General features: G+C 41.6%; 1 protein-coding gene across 3 annotated transcripts; it reads right to left on the reverse strand.

Annotated features, from left to right (window-relative positions):
* Window positions 1-3,149: 3,149 nt before the first annotated feature.
* Window positions 3,150-26,306, reverse strand: LOC115013230 (transducin-like enhancer protein 1). Of its 3 annotated transcripts, none has more exons than XM_029439333.1 (20): window positions 25,554-25,577; window positions 25,085-25,185; window positions 24,009-24,072; window positions 23,255-23,299; window positions 18,896-18,958; window positions 18,655-18,759; window positions 15,502-15,718; window positions 15,132-15,148; window positions 13,070-13,183; window positions 12,752-12,805; window positions 11,424-11,573; window positions 11,021-11,159; window positions 10,032-10,231; window positions 8,571-8,647; window positions 7,772-8,021; window positions 7,247-7,494; window positions 6,775-6,922; window positions 6,504-6,654; window positions 5,750-5,826; window positions 3,150-5,429 (listed from the first exon to the last, which is right to left on the reverse strand). In XM_029439333.1, the coding sequence occupies exons 1-20, from the start codon at window positions 25,575-25,577 to the stop codon at window positions 5,322-5,324; spliced, it is 2,352 nt and encodes a 783-aa protein (XP_029295193.1). In that variant the 3' UTR covers window positions 3,150-5,321. The 3 variants fall into 3 exon arrangements, with proteins under 3 accessions (XP_029295193.1, XP_029295195.1, XP_029295194.1); XM_029439334.1 differs by having other exon boundaries at window positions 5,322-5,429; window positions 18,685-18,759; window positions 25,554-26,306; XM_029439335.1 differs by lacking the exons at window positions 18,655-18,759; window positions 18,896-18,958; window positions 23,255-23,299; ... (1 more) ...; window positions 25,085-25,185; window positions 25,554-25,577 and adding an exon at window positions 17,499-17,633.
* Between the last annotated feature and the right edge of the window lie 717 nt (window positions 26,307-27,023).

A 27,023-nucleotide genomic window follows, 5' to 3' on the forward strand; every position in this document is an offset into this window, starting at 1 on the left:
TATAATTAGCAGCTTTTGGTTGTTTGGATTTTTCAGCCCACAACATTACTGTGTTGCTTCCTCTCACTGCTCTTATTAGCAGCAGGCTGCTGTCTTCTGCAAAAAAGCTCTGATAAAACCCATTGTACACTACGGGCTCAAAACTAACTAGCTGGTGAACATAGTGGAGCATTTAGCAGAAAGATATTTCTCTCAAGAGTTGGTGGATATATTGGACTTAGATTCATTTTGTAGCCAGACTTCAAAGGAATGCTATTTTTGCTAAAGGTATAATATATGTATCATTTTTAGTTTTCTGCCAACAAGACAGCTGAACAAGCTTAAGCCACAGTACATGAGGAGTTGTTGAAATTAAAATGTATTAATTTCCACTTAAGTTAAGTTAAAGTTAAAGCCTTTTATTGTCATTATACAAACGTATAACGAGATTCAGAGTGCAACTCTGTCTCAGTGTGCAAACAATACAAAGACATACATAACATTAAAAACACGGCAGTAGGACAGACAACATAAGGAATCATACGGGGCGAATAAATAATAAGTGAAGTTGGTTTCACAGTATTTTATTAATGTCAGTCTTTAATATTTAGGTTGTCCCCGACTCGGGACATTAGGAACAAATTTAACAAAATATTGAAGCCACTAAAAATATACCATACATATACACTTCACTCACACAATCATTGTATATGTACGTGTATGTGTGTGGACCAGTATTGAATAACTAGAAGCAGTATGAATATAAATTATTCCTCTACATTAAAATTTAAGGCCTTCAATCCTAAAACCGAACATTTTCAAAGTGAGCACAGCCTGAAATGTCACTACTTTGTGTCCTGAACTGGTCCTCATAAATGTAGAAATACAAGTATACTCACATCTGTACTGTACACATAAACTGAGTAGTGGGAAGAGCGCACCTTTTTTGTGTGGCGTTGAGATAAATAGGATTAGGGATTTGTGAGATTTAGGGGGAATAATCCGCCTGTGTATCGGAGAGAGGCAGCAGCAGTGATGATCAAAAGAGAACGCTGCGATTCAGAGCTCAGAAATCTCTGGATAGACTGAAAACTTGGAGTGACATTTTCTCCATTTATTTTCTCCAAGGATCAGCTTTCATTTTGTCACTGTGACTGCCGTAATTGCCACATAATCACCTCATACTGTACAACACTTTGTGTGTGTGTGTGTGTATGTACGAGAGCCGGGGATAGATTATATATTCACAGTAATTAATCAGATTTACAGTTTACATCAGGGGAGAGAGAGTCTGTTTGTTGTGGGTGTTAGTATTAAGCAGGGGATTGGACTTGGTTATTTAACGCAGAGTAGATTTGAACAGCTGCTCTGTTCTGCTACTATCTATACCTCCATATCAATACCACATGGGCAAAAAAAAAGAATCCACAAAAACTCACCGTTAACTTCTCTTTCCCGCAGACTGAAACATCCCCAGTTGGTTGAGTGGGCCACCCAGCTTCTTCATTCTTCACCTTTACTTACTTAATGATATTCAGGATCACAAGAGGCTGGAGCTGAACCCAAAATCAGGAAAACAATGTAGACAGGTCATGTGTTTTGACAGGATAAACAAAGCCTCAGCGTTACTGTATGGCTTGTAGGAATGAGCAGTAGTCTGGTTAAAGAAAAAGTCTTTGTAAATGCAAATCCAGGTTTCCTTTTTTAGTCTGAGGAAACCCAGCAAAAATAGTTTGATTTCCGAGAAACCCGATTGCCATGTCGTATATCTTCAGCTGAGACGATTGGTTGTTGGTTGCATTGATAACACCTCAATATGGAAAGTAACATCACAATTTGGAATAACATTGTTGGAGGAATAATCAACTGCAATACCAATAGTTAAATTATGATTTACAGGTGAAATAATACTGACTACAAGATATGTAATATCTTTTTTGTCAGAATATGGACATCGTCACCAACTATCATGTATGCAAATGCATAAGTATAAACATATCCTCAAGAAATCAGAGTCAATTTGTCGAATGTAAACAGACTTGGATGCGGAGAAGAAAGAAAAAAAAAGGGGGGGGGGGGGGGTCAAATGTGGTCCTCATTTGACTAACTAATGAGATTTTGAGAGAAAAGTTGAGTACGGACACAATAATATTAGACGTGTAGCACTTGCAGTCTAGTCAAGATAATTTGTTAAAAAAAATGTTACAGTAGCAGCAAACTAATTCACATGTAGCCGGAGTCTTTCCAGCCGCCCACACTCCAGCAGAAATCATTCAGTCGAGTTGCTTGCTGTGTCAAGTAGTTGCACTCACATTTTTACCTACAAAAGCTTGATCCCATTACAGGTACATTTCAACCTGAACTGAAACACCATCTTTACTGGATGTTGTTACTCTCACATTGAAAGTAATAATATAGTCATATAGGTTCCCACACCTTATTAAACATCAAATTCAAGGACTGTACAGGCATAATTGTAATAAAGTAATTGTTCTATTCTTGCACAACATACAGTACAAGTCAAAAGTTTGGACACACTTTTGACTTGTACCGTATGTGAATTCAAGCACTTTCAATAATCCATATCTATTTGTTTATTTTAAAAAACTTTCAAGGCCTTGATTTTTTACCCTAAACTCAAAATTCACAAGTGCCCAATGTGAATGCCTCCTGTTCGTCTTTTCATACATCTGTACAGAGGCAAGATGGTAAAAGTAAAACGCTAATACGTGAAAATTCATAGTAAAGTGTTGCGAAACATGAACGTAAAAAAAGATAACTCGATTAAAGTGCACTCCATTTTGCTTTATCCTTTCATGTTGTAATTATCTTAGATTTTTAGTCTGAATAACTTCAGTTTGTGTCAGCAGCACCCAATACTCACCTTTACAATCACGAAGGCTGTTGACATTTCTAAAAGCAAACAGGATTCAGGGTCATGTCAATATATCTTTGGAAAGAAACCAAAGGAAATTCTTACTTTGAGAACGCACACAGCGAGGTGCAGACCTGTGTGAGCTCTAGTGCAACGCCATCAATATTAAATCATGTTGCAAAACAGCTCTTTACGCTGTAATAAGTAGTTATATATACACACTTTGCACAAAGGAACCATGAGGATTAGGCACTAGTTAACTTGTAGCAACCCAGAAAGTCAAAGACCACTCCAGTTACAAAAAAAACACACATTTATTGTCTAGATATTTCAATCACTTTAGATTAGCTAGCATTAAGACCATTTTGTATTTCTCCTGATTAGACGTTTCCTTTCCATGTAAAAGATGTACAAAAACAGTTTGTTATTTCTAAAGCATGTCCTGTAGGAAAAAAAACTGATATATACATTTTTACAAACATTCAACAGACAAAAATAGATTTAAAAAAAAAAAAACTAAGCACATGTTCATGAAATCAATGACTTACAATGGCTGAAACTGACTGACTCCTTCCTGAAGCTGAAATATAACTGCACCTTTATCTGTAAGACTATCTGGACAAATAATTGAATCTCGCTTGTAGTCCTAAATCTTCTTTGTAAAGGGAAAAGACAACAATATGACACAGTTGTACTTTTAAAAAGGCAATTTTACAAGTGTCGCACATTCAAGAATATTAGCAGAAACAAGTGACAGTATTTAACAAAAGAAAAAAAAGGCAATTCTGTTTTTAAGTAGTGATTATGGTAGAAAGGACTTTTCACTTGTTTGAACACAAGGTTAATTTACTTGTCAAGATGATCTTTTTAGAAGTAGTTGGTCCATTTTTATGAAGCGTGATTAACCATCCATACAATAAGACATCATGTGTTTCAAAGAGTGGTGAAGGCAGGGGCAGGGTGAATTTACAACTAAGACAGAAACCAAACGGTTGTTTTTGTTTCAAATTAAGGAGAAAGAAATAGAATTTCGAGAATATTCCTTTATCATTATGACCTCAACTGATGAACTTATTGTTAAAGACACCACAGGCAAATTAACTGCATTGAAACTAACAGCAGGGCGATGTCTCGACTTCAACGACACCATATCAAAGAAACTATTTGTAAATCTGAAGCTGACCATTTATCAATGAAATGTTTTCAGGTCAATAGCACGAGTAAAGGTTGGGCTCCTTGTCATGTGCAGCTGATCAACCACACTGCGACTCAAAATACATGACAGTATTAAATCTTATGTTGCTTGTGGAGTACAGCTATGTAAAAAAAAATTGGGGGAATGATCTGTTGAAACAGGTACACTAGAAAGGGAGATCATTGGAATTTGAGGATTCATTAAATCTCCTAAAAGATTTTTTTTTCCTTCAGGTTTCCACTAATTAGTCTTTCAAGCAGGATCATAAAAAGTAGAGAAGGGGAAGAAGAAACGTCTGAGTTAAGCCCTCTGTAGCAACAGTATATTCTTGATAGCTTATTTGGTTTGGTGAGCTAATTGTTTTCAAAAGTATGGGCATACTTTTTGGTGCCGTCTAAAATGGGTAGGAATTATGAAAACGTGTTTTGCCTCATCGGGATCAAACTAACCCATGACAAAAATCAACAATAGCGTGATGCTAGACAAGTCTGCATGGCCTTCAGTTAGTTTAAAACTGTAATTGTGTGGTGTACTAAGTGTGTATGTGGATAGCTACCACCACAGTGCAGTTTAGTGAGTGAGAGATTCACTGTTAAGACAAAAAAGGTACTTTTCAGACAGTGTATGCGCATCAGAACAGCAAGCTGAGGTTCAAAGGTCAGAGATTCAGAGTTGAGAGATGAACAGGCTGTGAGAGTTGTCTGACTGCAACAAAATACAAAAACCAACATGTTCTGCATTCACTGTCCTCTCATTTTTTTGTCAGTTTCTGTCCACATTCTTCTCCATTGTTCACATATTCAACCATCTGGTTTGAGTGTTCGCTGTGGAGTCTCTGCCCCTGGTGGTGACACTGTATCAAGTGTTTTCAAATCTAATGGTCAGTGCCGTGGTCTCCAGAAGAGCTGGTCCTAGTCAAGACAATGCAGTGCCCCCTTTGGTTCAGTCATTGTTTGGTCCTTGTAACTGATCCCAGTGCAGTCCGTGGCAGAAAGCAGAAGAGACGAGAACATCCAAATAGTTCCTCTCCTTCCATCAAACATCCAGCTGCTCCATTTAATTCCCAGCTGATATGGAGTCATGTATACAGGCACGACAGATATGTGCATGTAAAATGTTCGTCTTCTTCCTGCGTCTCCTCGGCAGATGTAACAGAAATAAGAATGCGCCATCAAGGTCACTCGCATTTGTGATCCACTTGATAATCTCTAGAAACATATCTGGTGTGTTGAAAAGAACAATTGTCCTCGCTTTTTTTTTTTTTCAATAGTTTTAGTAGATGACCTCATAAACAGTGGCCTTCTTGTCCCCTGAACCAGTGACGATGTATTTGTCGTCCACAGATATGTCACAGCTTAACACCGAAGATGATTCTTTAGACTGAAGAGATAGAAAGATATATAGAATAGGGAAAAAAGTTAGTCACAAATAAAGAAAGAGAACACATCACTGCTTCTGTGTGTGAGATACACTTATTTAAAAAGGTTTAATAACTATGCTCTTAGAAAATATAATTATGCTCTCATTCCAATCAATATTGCTGAATGATTGATAAGATACAGTCGCTATTATAAAATATTAGGTGATGTCACAGAGATGCATGCTGATGCAGCAAATAAGACGGGATGCATTGCTGGTGGAAATGCATGTTATCGCTGTTATTATATAATATAATGAATGTAGTGATCTGTTGTCCCAACCTGGAATATGCTGGCTCCATAGGGTGTTCTCCATGCATTCAGTAAATTATCCTTTCCTGTGCTCACAAACCATTTACCTGGAAAGAGAAACGCACACACAGTAAGCAATCTCAGGGTAAAACAAAAGGGTAGACAAGGACATCATTGACAAAATGGGATTAAACGGTACGATTTGGCCAAAAACATCCCCACCAAGGTAGGACTAAGTTGTAGCATCCATTTAAACCACTAATTTTACAGGAAAACTTTGTTTTTCTCCAAGCTTCCACCGTTAATGAAGAATTCAAAAAGGGAGATGAATTGAAGTTAACGGGGGCCGTGTTTAACAAATCTATATCAAAACATCCATTTACAAACTCTCACTACTTCATTTTCAGTAAATCCTTGCTATTTAAACACTATGGAGAAGTGAGAAGTGCTTTAAGTAGTATGGTTTGTGAAGTAATTAGCATATGATGGATAAATGAGACTATAATTATACTGCACAGGTTGTGTGAGTTTATAAATGGATGTTTTAAAATAGTGTTGTTGTTGTTGTGAAACTCGGCCCCAATTTACTACAATTCATTGAGACTTTTTAGTTTTTTTGTGTGAGGAAAACGTACGTTTTCTGCAAGAATTCAAGGTAATACGAAGCGAGCAATTGATATACAAATGGCCATTTTGTGGATGAAGTATTTCTTGAATTAAAAAAGAAAACTTTAAAATTTGTGAAAGGAAAAAAATTGACAGATCAAGACAGCCAGATGCTTACCACAGTAGGCAAACTGCAGGGAGAGTACACAGCTCTCATGTAGATGAAGCTGATATTTGTCAGGCTTGGTGACATGAAGGACCTCCACGTTGCTGCTCTCCATTCCCACAGCGAGCCACTCTCCTGTCGGACAGTAGCCAAGAGAGAAGATCTGGACCGAAAAGAGAGGAATTATTACATTTGACCAGCTGCTTAAATATAATTCAGTCTTACTGGGGATACTAATGCAAAGTCCAGAAAAAAGTTATTAAATGCTGATATGAGTGTGTACCTGCGATGTAAAGTCATGCTGCTGCAGCTGCCGTCCCTCTCGGAGATCCCAGGAGCGGACGGTGTTATCGAGGCCTCCAGTCCACAGCTTGGTGCCATCATTAGAGATGTCAATACAGCTGGCTCCATCTGTGTGGCCCTGAAACTGCCTGCAGGATACACACATACATTCTGAGTTAAATAAACAAATAAATAAATGCTTAAAAGTCACACTGAGCATCAGAGCTTGCCTGGGCAATTAGTATGTATCACAGACTACCAAACTGTGAAGCTCTTACAATATTTTCATCGGCAGCCAAAATGTTCTTCCTCTGGTGCTACAACTTATAATCATAAAAGTTCAATCAGCCAGGGCTGAGAGTCTGCTGATTAAGGAATGTCAATACTGTGCTTGACAAGTGAATAGAGAAGAAACTAAAAATAAGTAGATTCCCTCTGTCATTAAAGCATACATACACCAAGGTCCCTCTTACCTAACAAGTGTCTGGTTGTGTAAATCCCAGACTGCGATGTTTCCATCGCTGCAGCAAGAGAAGCAGACCTTGGAGTCCGGGCTGATGGCCAGAGCGTAACATGCGGGTGCCGATGATGTTAACTCTGCCTTAATCCTTGGAGTGGGTGTGGCCAAATCCCAGATTGACAGCGTGCTCGCCTCACCTCCCACAATCAGCGTCCGACCATCGGGGAGGAGACGACAGGAGCGGATGTAGTTGTCTCGGTTCTGATGAGGCAGACACAAAAAAAATATTTAATGTTTAGCATAAAGAGACGTCATTACATTTTAGTCAACTTTTAGTGTGTTCTCTCTTAATTTTGACAGCTATTGTTTGACTTAGTTTAAGCCAAAACCAATATTTGTCAAACTTACTTCACAACAGATTTTATCTTATTATCTGAAGTTGATGATGATTTTTCTTTTACTATGCAGTATGTATGATTTTCTTTCTCACTCAAAAAGGATACTTTGTGCAGTTTACCCGCCCCACCACCTCACTCACCAGACAGTCAAGCTGCGACACTGGGCTCTTGTTTCCTGGGTGACTAATGTCCCAGACCTTGACACATCCCTTCCCTCCTGTGTAAACGTGTCGGGTGGGGTTACTGATGGTAACGGCGCACACCACTTCTCCATGGTTCAGTGTGTTGATCTGACGGGCGTGGCGAGGAATCCCTGGGCCAACCAAAGCATCCGGGGGGAACGGTACTGGCTGCATCTGTCCATCGGCCGCCACGTGAAAAGAATAAGCACTGATGACACAAAAGGAGGAGGAGAGGAGGATTAAACATGATGGAAAAGATGAAAGAGTAGGATAGAATAAAGAACTTAAAAATAAGAAGAGAAAAGTGTGATCATAATTTTTTTGAAAGGAGGTTTTTCTTGGATATATCAGTTAGTCCAAGGGGCAATTCAGCATTCATCAAAAAAACAAGCAGCCGCAACTCACGATATTGGAAAAAACTGACATTGCAATTAAGCTTTTTCCTGTGATATGAAAAAATACAGGAATATTCACACTGAATTTTGTAGGCTATATTTTAAAGTTAAATGCATCAATCTGGTGCACATTGATAACACAATTAAGAGGCTAGATTAACCATCTTTTGCTCTTGTAAACAATTTAATTATAAACGCATTGGTTGTATATAAATGGTAATGACACAGCAAAAAAGTCACACTGGGCCCAGTCACTCTCCGCAGGGAGAGAGGGCGCAGCGAGCATTAAGTCCAAACCGCACGTCCTGTGACTATTGTGCATGTTGAAACATATCATGTAACCCTACCAGAAACAAACTTACGGTTTGCCACCAGGGATTCCTGTCAGACTGGGAGGCATTCCAGGAACTCTCATGTGAGGATGAGGATCAAAACCAACCTTGAGAAGAGAACACAGACATTTTATGAGCACAGTGCAAACACACACCCATGGGCAATGGCAAAATGCACACAGGTCAATATTAACCTGTGAACAGAACACAAACACTTGTGCACAAAGCAAACAAGACACTCTGGAGCACGATCTCCCTCCCAATCTGAATGACGAGTTTAAGCAAACACAAAAGAGGCAGCCCCCCACCCCCCCCCAATCCAATACACGCACACGCACGCAGTTTCAACCCGAGTTTCTTTCAAGTGTTGCCCAGGGACAGACACAGCTGTGAGTCTACTAAACCTATTTAAACAGTGTAATGAACACTATGCAAATAGAGCCAAGAGTGATGAGATGATTGAACATAATGCACACCAGCATACTCACTGTATAAAATAGTCAAATAATCACAGAAGAGAGAAATACAGCTGTGCAACTATTGACACTTAAGTGTAAAATCTACAGTGCTTATTAAAGTATTCACAACCCTTAACTTCTTCATCTTTAAAACATTTAATTAAAGCAGATCTCATTTCAGATTTTTTTAAACTGAGAAGTAAATTGGATGGAGGTCACACGTTTTTTTAATCAAGGCATGGCAAGTGATTTTATTTTAAATGTAGGTAGACGAAAGGAAAGGAAAGTGCAATTGTTGGAACCGATACAACCGTCACTGTCCTGGAAAAAGCTACAAAAGAGCAATGAATTTGCAATAAAGCTACTGAAAAGTACGAATCAGGGGAAGGATACAAGAAAATCTCCAAAACACTGAATATTTTTTTAGAGTAGTATAAGGTCAATCGTAAAAAATGGAAAGAATATAATTTACTACAGCTGTAAATCTTCCTGGAACAGGTTATAGGGTTTCTTTCATGGCTGAGTTGTGAGCATTGTGCATACAACAACTGTTGCCCGGGTGCCTCAGGGAGAACAGCAAATCTGAAGCCACTGTTGGAAACACTTATATATAGGCAGCCGAAGCAGAAGGCATGACGTGAAAATTCCCTGTTATTTCACTCACATTCAACATACAACCTTTGAGAGGTGAGAAGTTTTACAAAGAAGAATGGGATAAAAACTGGAGAGTCCAGATGTTCAAACCGGATATCCTGAAGTTCCTGCCAAAGGAGGAGCTACTCAATATCGTCTTAAAAAAGGAGGTGAATACTAATTTTGTGTTTCATATTTTAACTTGGAAATGTGTTTTTACTTCCAAAAAGACTGGTTAAAATGTATATAAAATATATATTTTATTTATATATAAAACACTTTAAAAATACACATCTTACATACAGCTAACTGCTTATATTGATTTGATGTTTTGCAGAGGCTTTACTTATTTGTTATTATTTATTATATACCCAAACACAAGTCATCTTTTTCCACTCACCATGGGTGAACGGCCGTACGCAGCCACTGCAGCCGCAGCAGCAACACTCATCTGAGGTGACATGTTGTGGAGTCCAGCAGCATAGGCCACAGCTCCAGCTGCACCTGCCAGCTCCCCGTTCATCCCTGCTGCGTGTGGCAACATACCAAATGCACCCGGGTATGGGCCTGGTACAGCCAGGGGCGTCCGCAAACCTGCAGCTGAGGAGGAGAAGGAAGGAAAGACATAAAATGCTGGTAACAACTAAGGCTGATGATCCGATCACAAGTGGAGAGCGTTAAGTACGTCTCTACACACATGGAATTTGAATGCGTCTCGAGGGACCACTTGTGATCCGATCTCACTTCCCTGCTCTATATGCAAAATCACCATCTTACAACACACACGGACACACACGCAGTTGAGGAGGCCATCCTGCAATGTGGCCCAGGACGCATTCACGGACACACTGCTAAAAGAATGTAGCCATATGCGGCCCAGACCATCTCCGAATTTAGTCTCAGCGATCAGATCTCAATGCGTCTTGGATGCATTCACACCTGAACTTAGAGCTGTCCACAGGTGATCGATTTACAAAAGACGCCTATTAATACCAGGTCTGAACAGGGCCTGAGAAAGCATTGAAATCTTAATATCTAATAGTTAAAGCCATGATCCTATAGATGTATTAGTACTACCCAATTATCTGACATGTTGAGTAACCCTCCATTCAAATTCTTTTTTTGACTGTGATGCAAAATGAAGTCCAGCATAAGCAAACAGAGATTTCTAACCAGAGCTGTGATTGCTAGCAATCAGATTTATCTTCATAACAAGCAGACTGAGTCCTCTGCACATGCATGAGGTTTTTCCAAAGTTAAGGTGTGCCGTGAAACATTAGTGATTAAAGCCCATTGATTTAAAGCCAACTGTTTGCTCTCCAGCAAAGATAAGAATATTAAAATAACACAACACGTCATATAATTAATAAATGTTTATACTGGACTTACTGGGTGGATGTGGTATCTCCATGGACGGGGGTTTTGAAAGACTGGGCCGGATTCCAGGAGTGGAGCTCGGACCAGGGGTGGAGTCACCTCTAGGTGTGGGTGTGCTTGACTTTAACCCAGGTGTGCCGGCCTTTTCTCGCTGCCACACACACACACACACACACACACACACACACACACACACACACACACACACACACACACACACACACACACACACACACACACACACACACACACACACACACACACACACACACACACACACACAGAGAGAGATACTTTAGAAATAAACAAGAAATGTAACTACAGACACCTGTAATCACCTATCAATCGATTCATCTACCTGCTCTATTCAACTACATGCTGAAACAACTGAAATGATTGTGTTGTCCATCCCTACCATTGCCATCTCTTTGGACTTGAGGGAGGAGGAGCTGGCTGATGATGCAGTAGAAGCTGGACTACAGGGGTCTTTCTTGAGAAGACGGGCTTTATCCAGGCCATTTTCTCTTGGGGAGGGGAGAGGTGTGCCACGAGGGGAGGCTGGATCCTGGTGGAGGGACAAGGATTCAGTTAACCTCTTAAAAGGTGGGGGAATTTACCCGAAAATACCTACAAACATATATCTGTTTCCTACCATAAATCATTGTTAATAATTATTGTGAGGAATAATTAACATTAACATGTGATCAGACAGTCTCTTCACATATGAATATTTATTATTATTATTGATGATAATATCATCATTAAAGGTGAACCGTGCAACTATGTTATTCAGGAAGTTTGTATCAAACAAGTAGCCCTTCGTATTATTCAGTACCCTTGAAGTAGCTCTCAGTATCACAAAGGTTGGTGACCCCTGAGCTACACGATAACTGAGTCAAAGGGAGACTGGGCTGCTGCTGGCTCTGTTTGTAAACAAAAGAAGAGGGCTGGCACTTCCTTATCAAGTTGACACTCATTGGCTCTTGAAGGCTGTAGATAACGCATGGAAGCTCCGATTGGCTCAAATGAAGTGTCAATCGAAAGGTCAGAGTTCGGCATCCCGTTAGCAAATATCAAAATAGCACTAATAGCTTGCTACATGCCGTTTTTATCGATTATCATCACGCAAATAAACACATCGATCAGCTGATTTCAAAGATTGCAACAGCTGTTCATGGGCTTTTATCAATGTGACGATATATTTTTACTGGAAACGATCTATTGGACCTTTGGCAATGACACAGGAGTGTTTTCTTTGGATTATTACTGATTACAGGATTATGATGAGACTTCATAGGTGAGTTGGCTCAAAGATATGAGTTTGATTGTGAGTTTGCTTGCTTGTGTGAGATATCTACTGTACTTGCTGTTGTGATTTTGATCTCAAAACAGTTTTGCTCACTTAATAGACGAGATTCTAAGCTTTCTAACGACATGTGGCATTGCGTAACAACTCCATCATGGCGGACTGTAGGGAACACAGGGCAAGATACAACCTCTCTGAAAATGCAAAACTATCACATGACGGCCCCGTTAAGTGGTTAACTACATGAGAACAAAAGCACTGCACTAAAATGATGTTAGCATCAGTCCCATGGACAACTGTGAAGATACTGTGGTGCGTGTAAAAAGGAACCTTTCACCACAGACTACTGTGATGCCTGTTAATTTATGCATCCATCCCGCAGGAAACGCCCACAATCACCACAACTATTAACAAAAAACAATTCTAAACATACTGACCTCATTCGAGACATCCACCACTAAATTATCATCACTTTTCTCCCCGTCGCTGTCCTGCAAACCAATACAATCAGTTAGCACACTATTAAAATACAAATGTCCTTTCCTCTGATTTGCTGAAAAACAAGGAACTTGCAAGTGAATATTCAAGTGGAAATAAATCTGAAAACTGAAACATCACTAACATTTGATGTGTAACTATGATACATCTGTACAAAACACTAATCCATGTACAAATGAACACAGACATATGATAAATTATATATTCTCACTAAAGCGTTGGAACAAACAAATACAGTCAGCAAAACCATTTCTTACATAGTGGCTGGAGTCCTTGTCATCCACCTTGCGTTTCTTGGTGTCATTTAAAAACTCTGGTCCGTTGCGTCGCTTATCTGAGTTCCTAAGACTTTCTGGCAGCAATGAGTTACTCTGCAGATAGATAAAAGGAAAGAAAGATAGGTAGTGTAGAGAGAAAGGACCATTTGGAGGACAAAGAAGAAAGAAAAAAAAACAGGGAAAAGATTTGCAAAGGTGAGACAATTTTGACATTTATAGTTCAGGTTGTGCTTTGTTATGTGTGCATTTTTCATGAGCTCACTAAACCGTCTGATCCATCTACCACTAATTACAACAGCTATTCAGCCATGTGTAGAGCAGGTTAGAAAAACAGACTCTTACTTGCAAATAGGTTAATAGTTCAGAAGCATGAATTAAGCAGCACTAACACTTTAACAGCAACCTCTTTTCTCACTTGACCAAAGGCAGTCACAGCCACACACAAACACACACCTCTGAAGTTGATGATTACATTAAGTGGCTCTCAAAATCTATCAGTGCTCCCTCTCCTGGCTCTGACGAGCTGCACTGGCTACAGTGTGTGTAGTTTTGGGACACAGGGACGCAAGAGTGTTATGCAAGTCACGCGCACGCACACGCACACGCACACGCACAAGCCTCCTGACCAACGGATCCTATTGTTAATGGATTAAAGCTTCATGTTGAGTCCATTATAGTCTCAGCCTGTCAATGAAATGTGCATCCAACATACACAAACACACATGCGCGTGCACACATCTAGCTTTGAGAGGGGAAAGGGTAAATGAAGGAGAAATAGCTAAGAGAGGAGCAGTGGAGGAGGGTGAGAAAAAAGGGGAAAGGGAGGGGATGAGATTAGAGGACAGAGAGGATGGAGGGAGGGTGTGAGAGTGTGGAGGAGAAGAAAGGGTGACAAGAGATGAGGGAGGGAACGAGAGGGGTGAGGAGGGGTGAAAATCTGTATTCTGCCAAAGGCCCCTTCCTTCAAGCCCTCCCCTCTTCCTCCATCCCACCACCTCCCCCCCTTTATTGAAAGGTTTTAGTGAGCTGAGCACAGGAGCACTGACCCGCAAAACATAAGCAATTTCCCCCCTCCTCAGTCTCCCCCCTGTTCGCTTTTAGCATAGACTCACACTCTCTCACACACACACACACACACACACACACACAAAGTGTCATATGACTGCTGCCCCCTCCCTCTCCCCTCCCTTTCCCAAGCCCTCCCCTCTCAGTGGTGGTGATATTAAACACAATGAGAGTCTTTAAGCGCGGGATCAGGGGCGGTGGGAGGGGGTAGAAGGGGGTAATCTGCTCAGTGAGGTGTTAAATAGGCACAACAATGCAGGCTAGGCTGGAGGAGTGTGTGTGTGTGCGCGCGTGGGTGTGTGCGTGTGCGTGACCATGCTAAAAAGCTCATTTAGAGGAGAAAAGAAACCTCACAGTTCAGAGCAGATCTAGGGCAGAACTAAACAGGCAGGCCAACACACACACACAAACACGAAACAGAGGTAAAAAGAACGCATGGGGCTTTTATGAATAATGACGAAATTGTTACTGCAGCAGAAATAATAGTAATACCATCAAAGTGAAGGAAAAATCAATTAGCCTGCCTAAGCAACAGCTGCAGTTTACCTGAGATATTCAAGTCTTAGTTTTCATGTGGAAAATGTGCAGTTTACTCTTTAGATATTGTATTTTCAATAAAATACTATTACATGTGAGATACTTGAATGGTTGGCCGAAGATGAACATGTCACAGTAGGGATTAAAGGAAATGGTTTTTTTTTTTGGGGGGGGGGGGTCTTTACTGTTTTTCCTACAGAGCCAGGGGTAGATCATTTCAAATCCAAATCCAAAGAATGAGTTCATTATTTAGAACTGCTATATTTAAACTCAATGTTTACTTTGACAGTATAAATGTGTTTTTTCTTCAGTTTGAGTAAAGCTCAATGCAAACCGTATCAAAGAAGTCAAAATCCCCAAAACCAAGCTATCTCTTTAAGAGAGACAAGAAAATAAACTGAGTAGTTTGTCAAAACAGTAAACAAGAGGAAGTACTTACTGTGCCGGGCTCTCGCTCTATTGCCATTGGAAATGCGTACATGCGGTTGAGGTCATAGGGTTGGGTGTTCAGCAGAGCAGAAAATGAAAAAAATAATAATAAGAAAGAAAGCAGAAAGAGTTAGAAATGTGAAGTCCACATTTAATTATATTTATAAATAAGAAGAACACGAAGTTCACATAGAACATTTTATTTTGTCACTATTTACAATAATGATAAATTCTGCAAATATCAGTGTCTTTTAGAAATATCACTTTAAAATTGCAATTTGAATGATGGCTTAAAAGTAAATTGTTGTTGCAAATTTCCAGGCCAGGAACCAATTTCTTTTTCAAGTGATGTTTCTGTGGTGGAGGATGTGTTTGTTCACCTCTCAGGTGCTCCGGTCCTGAAGGGTGCAAGTCTGCTCCGGACATGTGGGACTTTTTATCACCACCATCCTTTCCCAACATGTGGGGAGGAATAGCACCAAGTGCTCCTGATAGAGCCAGGAGACCAGCTGAACCACCGAGCTGAGAAGGGTGGAGGCCGGCAGGGTGAGGTGTGAGAGGCACAGGGGCACCACCATGGTTATGGGATAGGTGTTGCTGCTTAGAGACAGGGAGAAAAGAAAGAAAGGGGTGGTTAGGTAAAAAAAAACAACCCCAAACAAAACATATTTACCACTATTATATATTCAGGACTAAAATAAAGTAGATGTTGAGCTCGATGGACATAGATAAAAACAAGTACACATTTGCAATAGATGCAACCATGTACGCACATGCATTTACGAGTTCATGCATTCCCACACACAACCTTGCAAACACTTGACATCCATGCCACATTTCAGCCTCCTAGGGCAAAAACTGTGGCCGCCCAAAGGGTGGGGACATTTCTGTGGACCGAATGAGCGAGTGAGCTATAGCACTGCTGGTTGCATCTAAAAATGCTGTAATACAGCAGGACTTTAATGTGCAAACCATTGACACCTGACACCAAAAACTCAAATGTCAGTTTGGAAACTGAGCCATCAATAGGTAAAAAATCAATATCACTCTGTAACTTAATCAATAGAGATTTATGGCCCTATTGAAGTCTTCAACAGATGGGACAGTTTCTTCAGTGTCTGAGTTTACACCACCTCAACAAGCTGCTGCAGTCTACAAGGCGGTGAACACATACTCTCCCCCTACACACCGCCTCACACACACACACACACACACACACACACACCAACACCGACACACACCCACACCCTCCTCCCTCTGGGGTCAAACACTGAACAATACTGACAGCTGGGATCACAGCCCAGAGCCCGAGGATGTGGTGGGAGAAGTAGGGGGGAGGGACACATGGAGGAAAAGGAGGAATGACGGAGAAGTGGAGGGGAAGGGGGGGAGAACCGAGAGCTCCAGCTGCTGCCTGCACTGTCAGGTCTTGTGAGGGAGTGAGGCGGCTGAGGAGAGAGGGGAGGAGAGAAGGAGAGAAGAGGGTCAGAGAGAGAGTTTGGCTGGCAGCCCTGCTCTCTCTTTCACACCAAATCAGGCGCTCGTCTGAGCGTGAAATGCCTTTGTGTTCCAAAACATCATTATTGCCTCCTCAGACAGTAGCCGCGGGAATCCAAGCTCACTGATTCGCCACGGGGAGAGGAGGAGGAAGGAGGGAGAGGAAAAGGGGGGGCACAGGAGGCGACTCGGCAGGGGTGGCAGGAGTGCTGAAGGTCAAACCGACTTTTATCTCACCTAATTGACTAACCCACTCCTCCTCTCCTGAGCACCCGCCTTCTCTTTTCCTCTATCTATCCTTCACTCTCTACGTCCTGCCCCGATGAATGAAAGCAAAACAACAAAACAGTCTTTTAGCCTCAACCCCCATTCCTGCCTGCCTGCCTGCCTGCCTGCCTGCCTGCCTGCCTACACACACACACACACACACACACACACACAGTTGGCTCGCCTGCCAAACAATCAAACATAAACACACCCACATGTCACACTTGATCACACTAACATGCATACACAGAGTCTAGATAAACAAGGCAGGCACACACACTCAGCCTCGCTCAACCATCCTACCCCTGCCTGTTGTTTTCTGGGGATAACAGAAATGCACGCCCTGCTACACCCAGACGCACACACCAACAGATGCAAAAACACACACACATGGATACACAAACAGGACCCCCAGTGGGAGTAAATGGAGGGGAAGTATTGGTGGAGGCAAGGGGAGCTTGGTTTGTCATGGGATGTTAGTGCGAGCTGGTGTGTGAGCATGCATGTGTTGTGTGTGTGTGTGTGTGTGTGTGTGTGTATGCGCGTGTGTGTGTTGTGTGTGTGTGTGTGTAGAGGTAGGTTCAACATGCTTCATTACACTCATTTAACTCACAAACGGGGTGAATGACAGGCTGGCGTGGGAGACGGGAGGAGTGGGTGAAGAGGGGAGTGTAAGGGCAACGCCGTGACCCCCCCTTTACAAACACTGAAATCCTGCAATTAAGACTCAAACAGCAACTGCCAAAACCACCTCTCTCCCCCCCGCCCCCATCACACACACACAGACCCCCATCAGTCCATGTAAACTATAAAGCCCACCTCATATTTAACTCTTCAAACTCTTTGCTAAGCTAAAGCTATAAAGAACGCCCCACACCCCCAACATTTCTCTTCAACTCAAACCCCTGGCCTCACCTCCCCCGAGTCAAACGCCTATGGCTCTGTTAAAGCAGAGTATTCTGAGCTACCTCCCACCCAAAAATCACCACCAACAGCTCCACTCTGCCTCACTTAAACATCAACGCAAAAGCAAAGCAAAAAAGTTTATATTTGTGTAACTTCTTTTTGCACTCACCGCACCAATCCCTTTACAGCTCAAGTCTGAATATCTGGCCATGCTCCATCATTCATCATAGGCTGAGGACATCTTTTCAATAAACACCTCTCATCACACTTCACCCACTGATTTATATCCTCTATACTCTACACATTCACCATGAAAAAGATCAGTTCTATCAATCAATCTCTTTTATTTTCCAGACCCACAGTCCATAAAAACAGAAACTATCTGCATCCTTGGGTTTTCTTATATTTCATTTTCTGACCAAATCTTTCATATGTCCTACATACAGTTTATGCCTGTGACCTTGACATTCATTTTGAGATTGAGGAATTTAAATAATTAAATTTCCTTTGAAAGCCAGCTATCTAACCCTTATGACAGGCAACCAGCATCTAAGAGCTTAAAATTACACTCATACCAGATCTAAATAGGAAAGTGTTTCCATCTGTCTATAATGTGTGGAAAAGTAAATGTATTTCTTATGACCCTCTAGAAGTGTGTGGCAGTGTCCTGTATCTGCAGAGACCCTGCCCTTTGCCTGTATTTTTTAATGTTGCTGCATTTAGGATGTTTATGGGCCTAAAACTATATTTAAAAAAAGGTGGGGGAGGAGGGGCCAACTTCCAATGTTGCGTTTCCAAACCACAAACAAACAAATCATACTCATTCTGCATTTAAGTAAAGAGTAAGTAAAAGGAATACACACTGTAGGTGGAAGGCCTGGCAGTCCACGTACCCCTATGACAGCATTTAGCTCTGCCATGGTCACCTGTTTGGCTCGCTCCACAGCTTGGACCACCTGCTGTTGATGCTGCAAAACACAGAGTGGACACAATGTACCAAGAGTAAAAGGTCGATTTATCAGAAAAGCTAGCAGAGACAACTAGAGTGTATAAATAGCATTAAAACCCTGTAAAAGTCTGTAGCTCAAAGTCACACGTACTTACCTCCTGTGAGAGGAAGGGAATGACTTGTGCACAGATGGTGTTTAGTCTCTTGGCAATCTCAGTCTGATGGAGGATAGACACACAGAGACAGAAAGAGACTTAATTGTTAATAACATAATTACATTAATTTAGAAAAGACAGCTGTTCAGTAACACCAATAAAGTAATACAAGCACACGCAAACAAACACACTAGAGACTGCCACGTCCACGGCAAGCCAACACACACACACACACACACACAAAGAAACCTCTACTAGGCTATGATACAATAACGACACTCATTCACTTCCCTCTACACACAAATGCAGTGTGTCAGCAACACACACACACACACACACACAGACACACACACACACACACACACACACACACACACTACAATGAGATTTTCCTTTCTAATCATCAGTGTGAGCTCAAGTTTCTCTCTTGCCTGTTGTATTTATTTTTCTCTCTCTCTCTCTCCATCCTCTGTGCTCTTGTCCCTCTTCCCATCAGCACTTCAACATAATCTCATCAGTGACTAACTTAATTTGCTCTACCCCAGTATCCATGCCAACACATCCGCCTGCCCCCCAACCCCCCGGAGGTGGCAACAATTGGCTGAAACCAGATACCCCCACAGTGGCATCAAATCAGATAAGGGGACTCATATTACATATTATCCAATCAAATTGATACGAAGGAAGCCCGGGTGAAGAAGGAATTGGAGGAGTCGTGAAACGTAGCAATGGCTCATCAGACACACACATCCCACACAAATAGATACATTGACTCACTCGCTGGATGTGAAAGCTTAAAAAGGGTATGCATGTTGTTGTTATGTGAAAACTTAAGAAAAGTTGGACGAATTTCATAATGACGTGTTGAAAACTAAAGACATTTGGGGCTTATAGACAGTTTTCAAAACATTGAAAACATCAGTCATCAAGATAAAAAGACATTTGAAATCCCACAGCACAAAGCAACCATCTGCCCTCACAATTAGTTAGAAATAATTGGTTACTATGGCAAGTTTCCCCCTTTTACTGTAATTACAGTAATAATATACAGTACTTCCAGTTATCAAGAGACTTCATGAGCATACACTGCTCCAGGTTCCTACCTAGAAAACTAGGTCTCAATTTTGAAAATGTTTCTGATATCATGTCAATTTCCTTTCCTTCCTGCGACCCCTTTGTCATTAAAATTATCAACAAGCTGTTTTCTCATGAAAACTCTGGCTAATATCATGAAAATCAGGTCTGGACATTGCCCGGAGATTGTCCGTGTTAGAAGCATCATCACTTACTGGAAATACTCCGTTTGGTTTAGGCGAGGGGGGGACACCTTGGTAGGACATGCAGGTGGCACGACATGATGGGGATTGCGGATTAGGCAAAAGGTTGCTTTCACCTAAATGCTAACGCACCTTAGTTTAGCATGTTAGCATGCTAACATTTGCCAAGAAGGATGTAAATAGGTTAGTTAAGTAAACATGTCAAAACTAAGTAAAGATAGGAGAAACAAAGAGGTTTGTAAATATGCTTTACCCTGTGAAGACTAAACACTATAAATAATTGACTCTTCATCCAGAATCAAAGAGAATAAGGAATCAAAAGGAGATATAAGCCTTCAGAGGGTTAGTAGGTTCGTTTGTCATTTATAACTGCATGTGTGAGTTTACATGACATGAAATACAACACGTCTAATCAGGATTTGATCATGTGAAAATCTAAAATATTTATTTACACATCTGGGTAGGTACATTGGGGTCTATACTATCTGCACACTGTGAAGAGCCATCAATGGACAACTTCACATCTGTGCTTATTATGGAGGGCTACATTTCTATATCAAGCCACACAACAGGCTGTTAGAGTTAAAGACAGTTAGACTGATCTTTGCATTGGTTTGGCTTACCAGTCTGCGCTACATTCATGTGATGCGTCTTGCCGTTGTTCTCAGTGCTGTCTATGTAACTCCAGTGAGTCCCAGGGGCCCACAGGTGGTTATTTGAGTGCGTTCCATGGAAATGGGACGCAGAATGTGTTTTTTGAGAAATTGTAGTTTTAAACTTGTGTTTGATTTTAAATTGTTATAATAATTGGTAAATTAAATAAATAAATTCTAAAATCTGAAAACTTTAGTCAGAAATTATGTAAAACTTTTATCACAAACATGAAACTTGAATAAGACAGCGGTAAAAAGCTGTCCTCTGAAAGTCTGGTGATAAAACTAAATGACACAAACATGTTGCAGCAAGGGCACTTAGTCTGTCCCATGATGGATGAAGTCAGGAGGGGCCATATGTATTGGAATGATTTTGTCTAAGCTTTTTTGATCCATATAAGCCATTGATCACTATAAGCGGTTTGCAGTGTAATGTGAGGCCTTTACAAGCGTGAGGGTGAGCAACAGAGAGAGTGAGGATGCGCCCTGAGCAAATATGCTGTTGGCAAACATTGCAGAGAAGACATTATCGCTAAAGTTGTCTCTTGTTATTAAACGTACATCGTCTCACACACATACACTTCTGAAATGAATCCGGCGCCTGTGATTATCAGGAATAGATGGCATGTCCGCTCAACTCATCGATTACGAGTTTACTGCGTACTTAGTGATTTTTTGGCATCAGAGACGCAGGACACGCACCTATCAACTTCACTGTAACTTAATCTCATAATATCCAACTTATTACGTGCCTAGAGAGCTCTTACTAAAGAGCTATTTCAGGCAGACTATACCTGCACATCCATTCTCAGAATCCTAGGTTGTAAGCCTATAATTAGCCTTGTATAATGGCTCACTGATTAGCTCGTCTGAGAATAGTCTGACCAACTACTATCAGGTCAGCTCAGCTAATCCAACTAGGCTAACTGACTAAACTAACAAGGATCAAACAAAAGAGGCCATAAATAGCCATAGCTGCAATCCCCAAGTGATGCAGCATTACAAATTGTGACTCAAGAACATTTGGAGGAAGTACAATAAAAGGTAGCGAAAACTCACAACTCCTAGCACTTATACAGTACCACACTTTTCAATCACCATCCACACTATGATATTCATATAAGTGAGAGTAGGTAAATAAAAGTTGAGGATACAGAGAGAAAATGCAAATGTACACACACCATGTGCTAACATAGAAAAGGCTTTCCATTACTTTCCATTAACACACACACACACACACACACACACACACACACACACACACACACACACACACACACACACACACACACACACACACACACACACACACACACACACACACACACACACACACACACACACACACACACACACACACACACACACACACACACCTCTGACAATTGCAGCCCCAAGCCAATGACCTCCCCTGGAGGAGATGCATCTACCTCACAATGAAAAAACAGTAGCTTCACATGTACATAAAACGCAAAAGAAGCCAAGAGTAAAAGAAACAAGGGTTGGGGTGTAGCACAAGGAAGAAGAGGAAGGCGAACTTGGGTTATAAAATTGGGAGAACACCACAAGAGGAGATGGAGCACATGAGGGGAAAAAAATAATGGGAGGGAGTGTGAGAAAGTCATAGAAGCATCCCCACTCCTCGGTGAAGCAGCCAGGCCAATCCACCTCCAATTTCCTCTGGTCTGACTGGTCGATAGTTGTGGTAATTACTGGTAAACGCTCTGAGCCCTGCACCACTCCTGAGGGTAAATACGTGTTTGTGTGCATGAGAAAGAGGGTGAGAATTTCCACATATCATCCACGTGTCTACATACTTAATCATGAAAGACATTTGCCTTTCAATGAGTCTGTGTATGCATGTACTCATGTTTGACTTTCTGTGTACATCAGTGGACGTGTTCAATTGAACACGTCCACATTACTTATGGATGTAAATAATTGTCCTTGCCATAGATTACAACAGGTAAGTGTCCTTCCTGTATTTTGTGTTTGTACACTTGTGCGTCTGCCCTACTAAAGTGTGTGCTGGTGTGTTTTAGCTCCACTGTCTCTCCTCTGCCGGCTTCACCATGATCGATTCCTCTGCCCTCCCCAGCCCTGCCCCTCTAATGTAATAAAGCAGGCTGCTCCCCTAGACAGCACCAATCAATCTACAGAGCCATTCATCCTGCCTCTGGGCTCAGCCGGCCGGCCCTAACTGGGGAAATGGAGACAGAGCCCCATCGATCAACACACACACACACACACACACACACACACACACACACACACACACACACACACACACACACACACACACACACACACACACACACACACACACACACACACACACACACACACACACACACACACACACACACACACACACACGAAACAGGAAGACACAGGGAATAGACAAGCGTTAGACGGATAAGCATCCATACCTGTTTGTGCATTTCGATGTTGAGGCCATAAGACATCTCATAGTACTGAGGAGGACAGAGAGTCAGATAAGTGAAAGGTATTCTGAACTTCTGAAATAAAAAGTTTAAGCAAGAGAACTAAGATAATATACATTCAAATAGTGTAATCAAACTGCTTTTAAAAGATCCCACATCTAAATTAAATGCTTTTTATCCATGCAGAAGGGTCACCGTAAAGGCAAAGCCGATGCATATGTTCACAAACAGCAGTCTTATCTACTTTTTATTTGTTTCTGTGTCAGACAAAGAAGGTTTTAAAACACACTTCACTTTGTCTAAGGTTAAATGGCTATCAAAGTAAAATGTAATTTTACTTTATACAGAAGAGATAAATGCAGAATCTCATCCATTCAAAAGTCAAATGTTAAAAGTACTCAAATATGGGAGCTTAATTTAATCCAAATGAAAAATGTGGTCACAAATTGCAACGTTGTAGTATAGTAGTAACAGTATAATCATATATTCTAATCGTCCTTATTAGTATGTTTGAGTGAGGAAACTGTCTGAAGAAATCTTCATGTTGCTGTGCAGTTCATTTTTTATTACGCCTCTTCCCTTCGTTCAGACCATAAAACCAGCCTAAGGAGAGATGTCAGCCACATGGAGCTGGTGGTGACACAGTATCCTCCTCAAGGACACTTCAGCAGGGCAAAACACTCACTATGTCATGTGTGATGCTGTGGGGCAAATAAATTGAGTGTCACATGGATCTCACCATGACATAGTGTCTCTGCATCTCCGTCTTTTCACTGGCCAACTTCTCGCACTCCATCTTGAGACTGAAAACAATAACAATACACCATTTACTTCAAGAGAAACAGAAAACTTCTCAAGTCAAGCTTAATTGATCTCATTCAACCCAAGCCCGCCAGCGTAAACCAGCACCTAAGTTTCCCACAGATTGAGAATTAATAGATGCATGTATAATTGGCAGCCGTTGTGGGTGGTTATTTAGTTTTGTGTAGTTGATTTTAGTACAAATAAGTTTTATTTCTGATATATGAATATTAGCACATGTGCAAGTGTCTCTTTTGTCTAAAACATCTACTCAAACTACAAATATAAAGTGAGGATGTTGATCTTCCAGCTGTTTCCTATTGATAATTAGCAATGTTAAAACATAGAACTTTGTAGACAGGTTATCAGATTCCTTTTCTCACCGATTAAAGCACACAAAAATGCAAAGACAAACCTAAACAGCAGAAATTGAGAAGGTGGTTCTTCTTGTCAAGTTATGAAAACCAGTGTATGTTGGCTGTAGGATGTTTGGTTTACCCTTCTCTGTGGATGTGTGAATCAGGATGTGAGAAAAACAAAACAGCCTGTTTGTAGGTCAATAGCATACACCTGTTGTGGGCAACTCTCCTTGATAACACATAAAAGTAGTACACACACATAAAGCAAAGAAAAACTGCATGCTCAGGCAGTCTTTTCCTTACACACACACACACACTCTCAAAGGAAAATAATGAGTGATTTATGAAACCCTGAGCCCACACGCCACCCTCTGGCTCTCACCCATCACCAAGACTTAGACCTACCGCAGTGTAAGCGCTAACACTGATGCCTGGGTCTGCTGCATGAGTCTGTGCTTTTGTGTGCATGTGTGTAATCCAGGTTTATGGGTTAGTATGAGGCCAGAGCTGAGGTTTTGTTCATTATGGTAAGGGGGATGACTGCGGTTAGGGTGAGGTTTAGTGTTATACGGTAGATGAGAAGGAAAACAATTGGTCATCATGTCGCCCATAAAAACATAGGAGCCTTCCCTGTGAATGTGTGTGTATTATCCACCTGTGGTACTGTGCCTGAAGAAACTGGAACTCCTCCTTGATGCGGTCCAGTGACTCTGGGATGGTGAACTTGAAGGGCTGGCCTGGAGCCTGGTGGGGCGTCTGACACACACACACACACACACACACACACACACACACACACACACACACACACACACACACACTAATCATCATCATAGGGTTTCATTATGTGGCCTAAAATATTCATCTGATCCTCTCCAGGCTCACACGTAATGTCAATAACTTTTAATTATTAGCTTTTGTTATACAAACACTATTATCAATCCCATGCTGCTTCTCAGGGCAGATGCAGAGCCCAATTAACAAGAATAAAGAGCCTGGTGTAAGCATGTGCTTAGCCCGAAGGCTGTTAAAAGTAAGACAACAAAAGAGGTAATGTTATCTCCCTAGCTGTGCACCACCGGTTACAGCCAGGTGAACAACTGTTAAAGTAGGAAGGGTCTTACCGGGTGTCGCCCCTGGGGAAACATTGTTATCTCCGAGAGGATGCAACCGTTTCCTTCTTAAAACCCCGCTTCGAGGGATCAAATTAGGGCACAGTGAGGATGTGCGGAGCTCCAGATCACGGAGACGAATCCATCCGCCGTTATTATCGGGACCAAGTGTCGTTAATTTCAAACAAAACCGCCCGCTCCGTCCGAGTTCACGGACCGTTTAATGTGAATCCCTGCTCCTCGCTCCGTTTCGGTCGTTGTCTCTCCTCCGCTCCACCGGCAGCGCGGCCGTAAATCAACCGGAAAAACACGGGAAACGGCTCATTAGCTGGAGGCAGCTAAAGGGAGGGGGAGAAGGGTATGAACCAGGTGAGAAATTAAAAGGCTGGAACCACTTCAATCACTCCTCCAACGTTTGTTTTGAGTTGGATCCGATGTACTCCGAGTTGAGAGAAACAAACAAACAAACAAGGAAAAAGTCAAGCCGGTAGACACTCAACAGACAGCCGCAAACTGTCCGCTCTCATTCAGAGCATCAGAAACAAATCCACACAAGTTAATTGCAGTGAAGAGTTCCCACTTGACTCGCCGCGGTCGCTCGTTGGCGGTTGAACAACGGTCAGCAAAAACAGAAATATTTACTTCCCCACTGAGTTTGAATGCGTCCAAAAAAGATTTCACGTAAAAAGAGAAAAGCTGTTGTTAGTTTTAATAACAACAACTCTCACAGCAGCGGCTACAGTCCACCGTCTAGCTCTGCTTTACCTCAATGGCAACTTTCTCACGCGGTTTCACGCTCCCCAGCTAACCGAAACTGTAGGCCCGCCTACAAAACGGCCCTGCACCAATCAGAGTCGTCGCTCCACGTGGGGATAGTGATGTAGTTTATACAGCTGACCAATAGCCGCTCTGTAAACTGCCCCGAGTCTGTTGACCTGGTTGAGCTACGCAGATTCTGAGCAATCAGGGAGTAACAGGGAGCTGCCGTTCCGGAGGCGCGCAGGGCGTGGGTGTGGTGTGTGAAGGCAAGTCTCACCTGTCAATCAAAGTAACGTGGGTTTAGCAGGAGCGGGATTGAAGATGTGCTCGTGCACATACACGTGAACACGCACACGCACGCTGATACACAAACGAATCACACACACACACACACACGCACACACACATACATACACAGGAGCACAAATACATTTCTGTCTTTAGTTGCTGCTGTGAACCTTCCGAACAAGTGTCATGACAAATCAACTCAAATCTCTTTCTTCCTTATCTCCCTGTCTATGTAATAATATACAGTGTACTAATTAATTTAATAGCGCTCACTTTGTGTTCCACTTCTCTTAAACTAAAATACTTTAGTTATGTTGCTCATCTGTTGCTGACTACATGTATAAGTCATTTATTGCAGTTTTCATCTACGTTCAGTCTATAGGGTGATATAGCTCACAGGGATATTCTCAAAACCCCAACTTTAATGGATTATTG

This window comes from Cottoperca gobio, chromosome 9, assembly GCF_900634415.1.
Source record: "Cottoperca gobio chromosome 9, fCotGob3.1, whole genome shotgun sequence".
Classification (NCBI taxonomy): domain Eukaryota; kingdom Metazoa; phylum Chordata; class Actinopteri; order Perciformes; family Bovichtidae; genus Cottoperca; species Cottoperca gobio.

Excerpts from the sequence above, each read along its gene's own strand:
- LOC115013230 (XM_029439333.1), bottom strand. The coding sequence starts at position 25,577 with ATGTTTCCCCAGGGGCGACACCCG. Across the intron at positions 11,574-12,751 it reads TGGTGGATGTCTCGAATGAG|GATCCAGCCTCCCCTCGTGG; the intron begins GTCAGTATGTTT and ends TCCCTCCACCAG. Across the intron at positions 5,430-5,749 it reads ATGGAGCCAGCATATTCCAG|TCTAAAGAATCATCTTCGGT; the intron begins GTTGGGACAACA and ends CTATCTCTTCAG.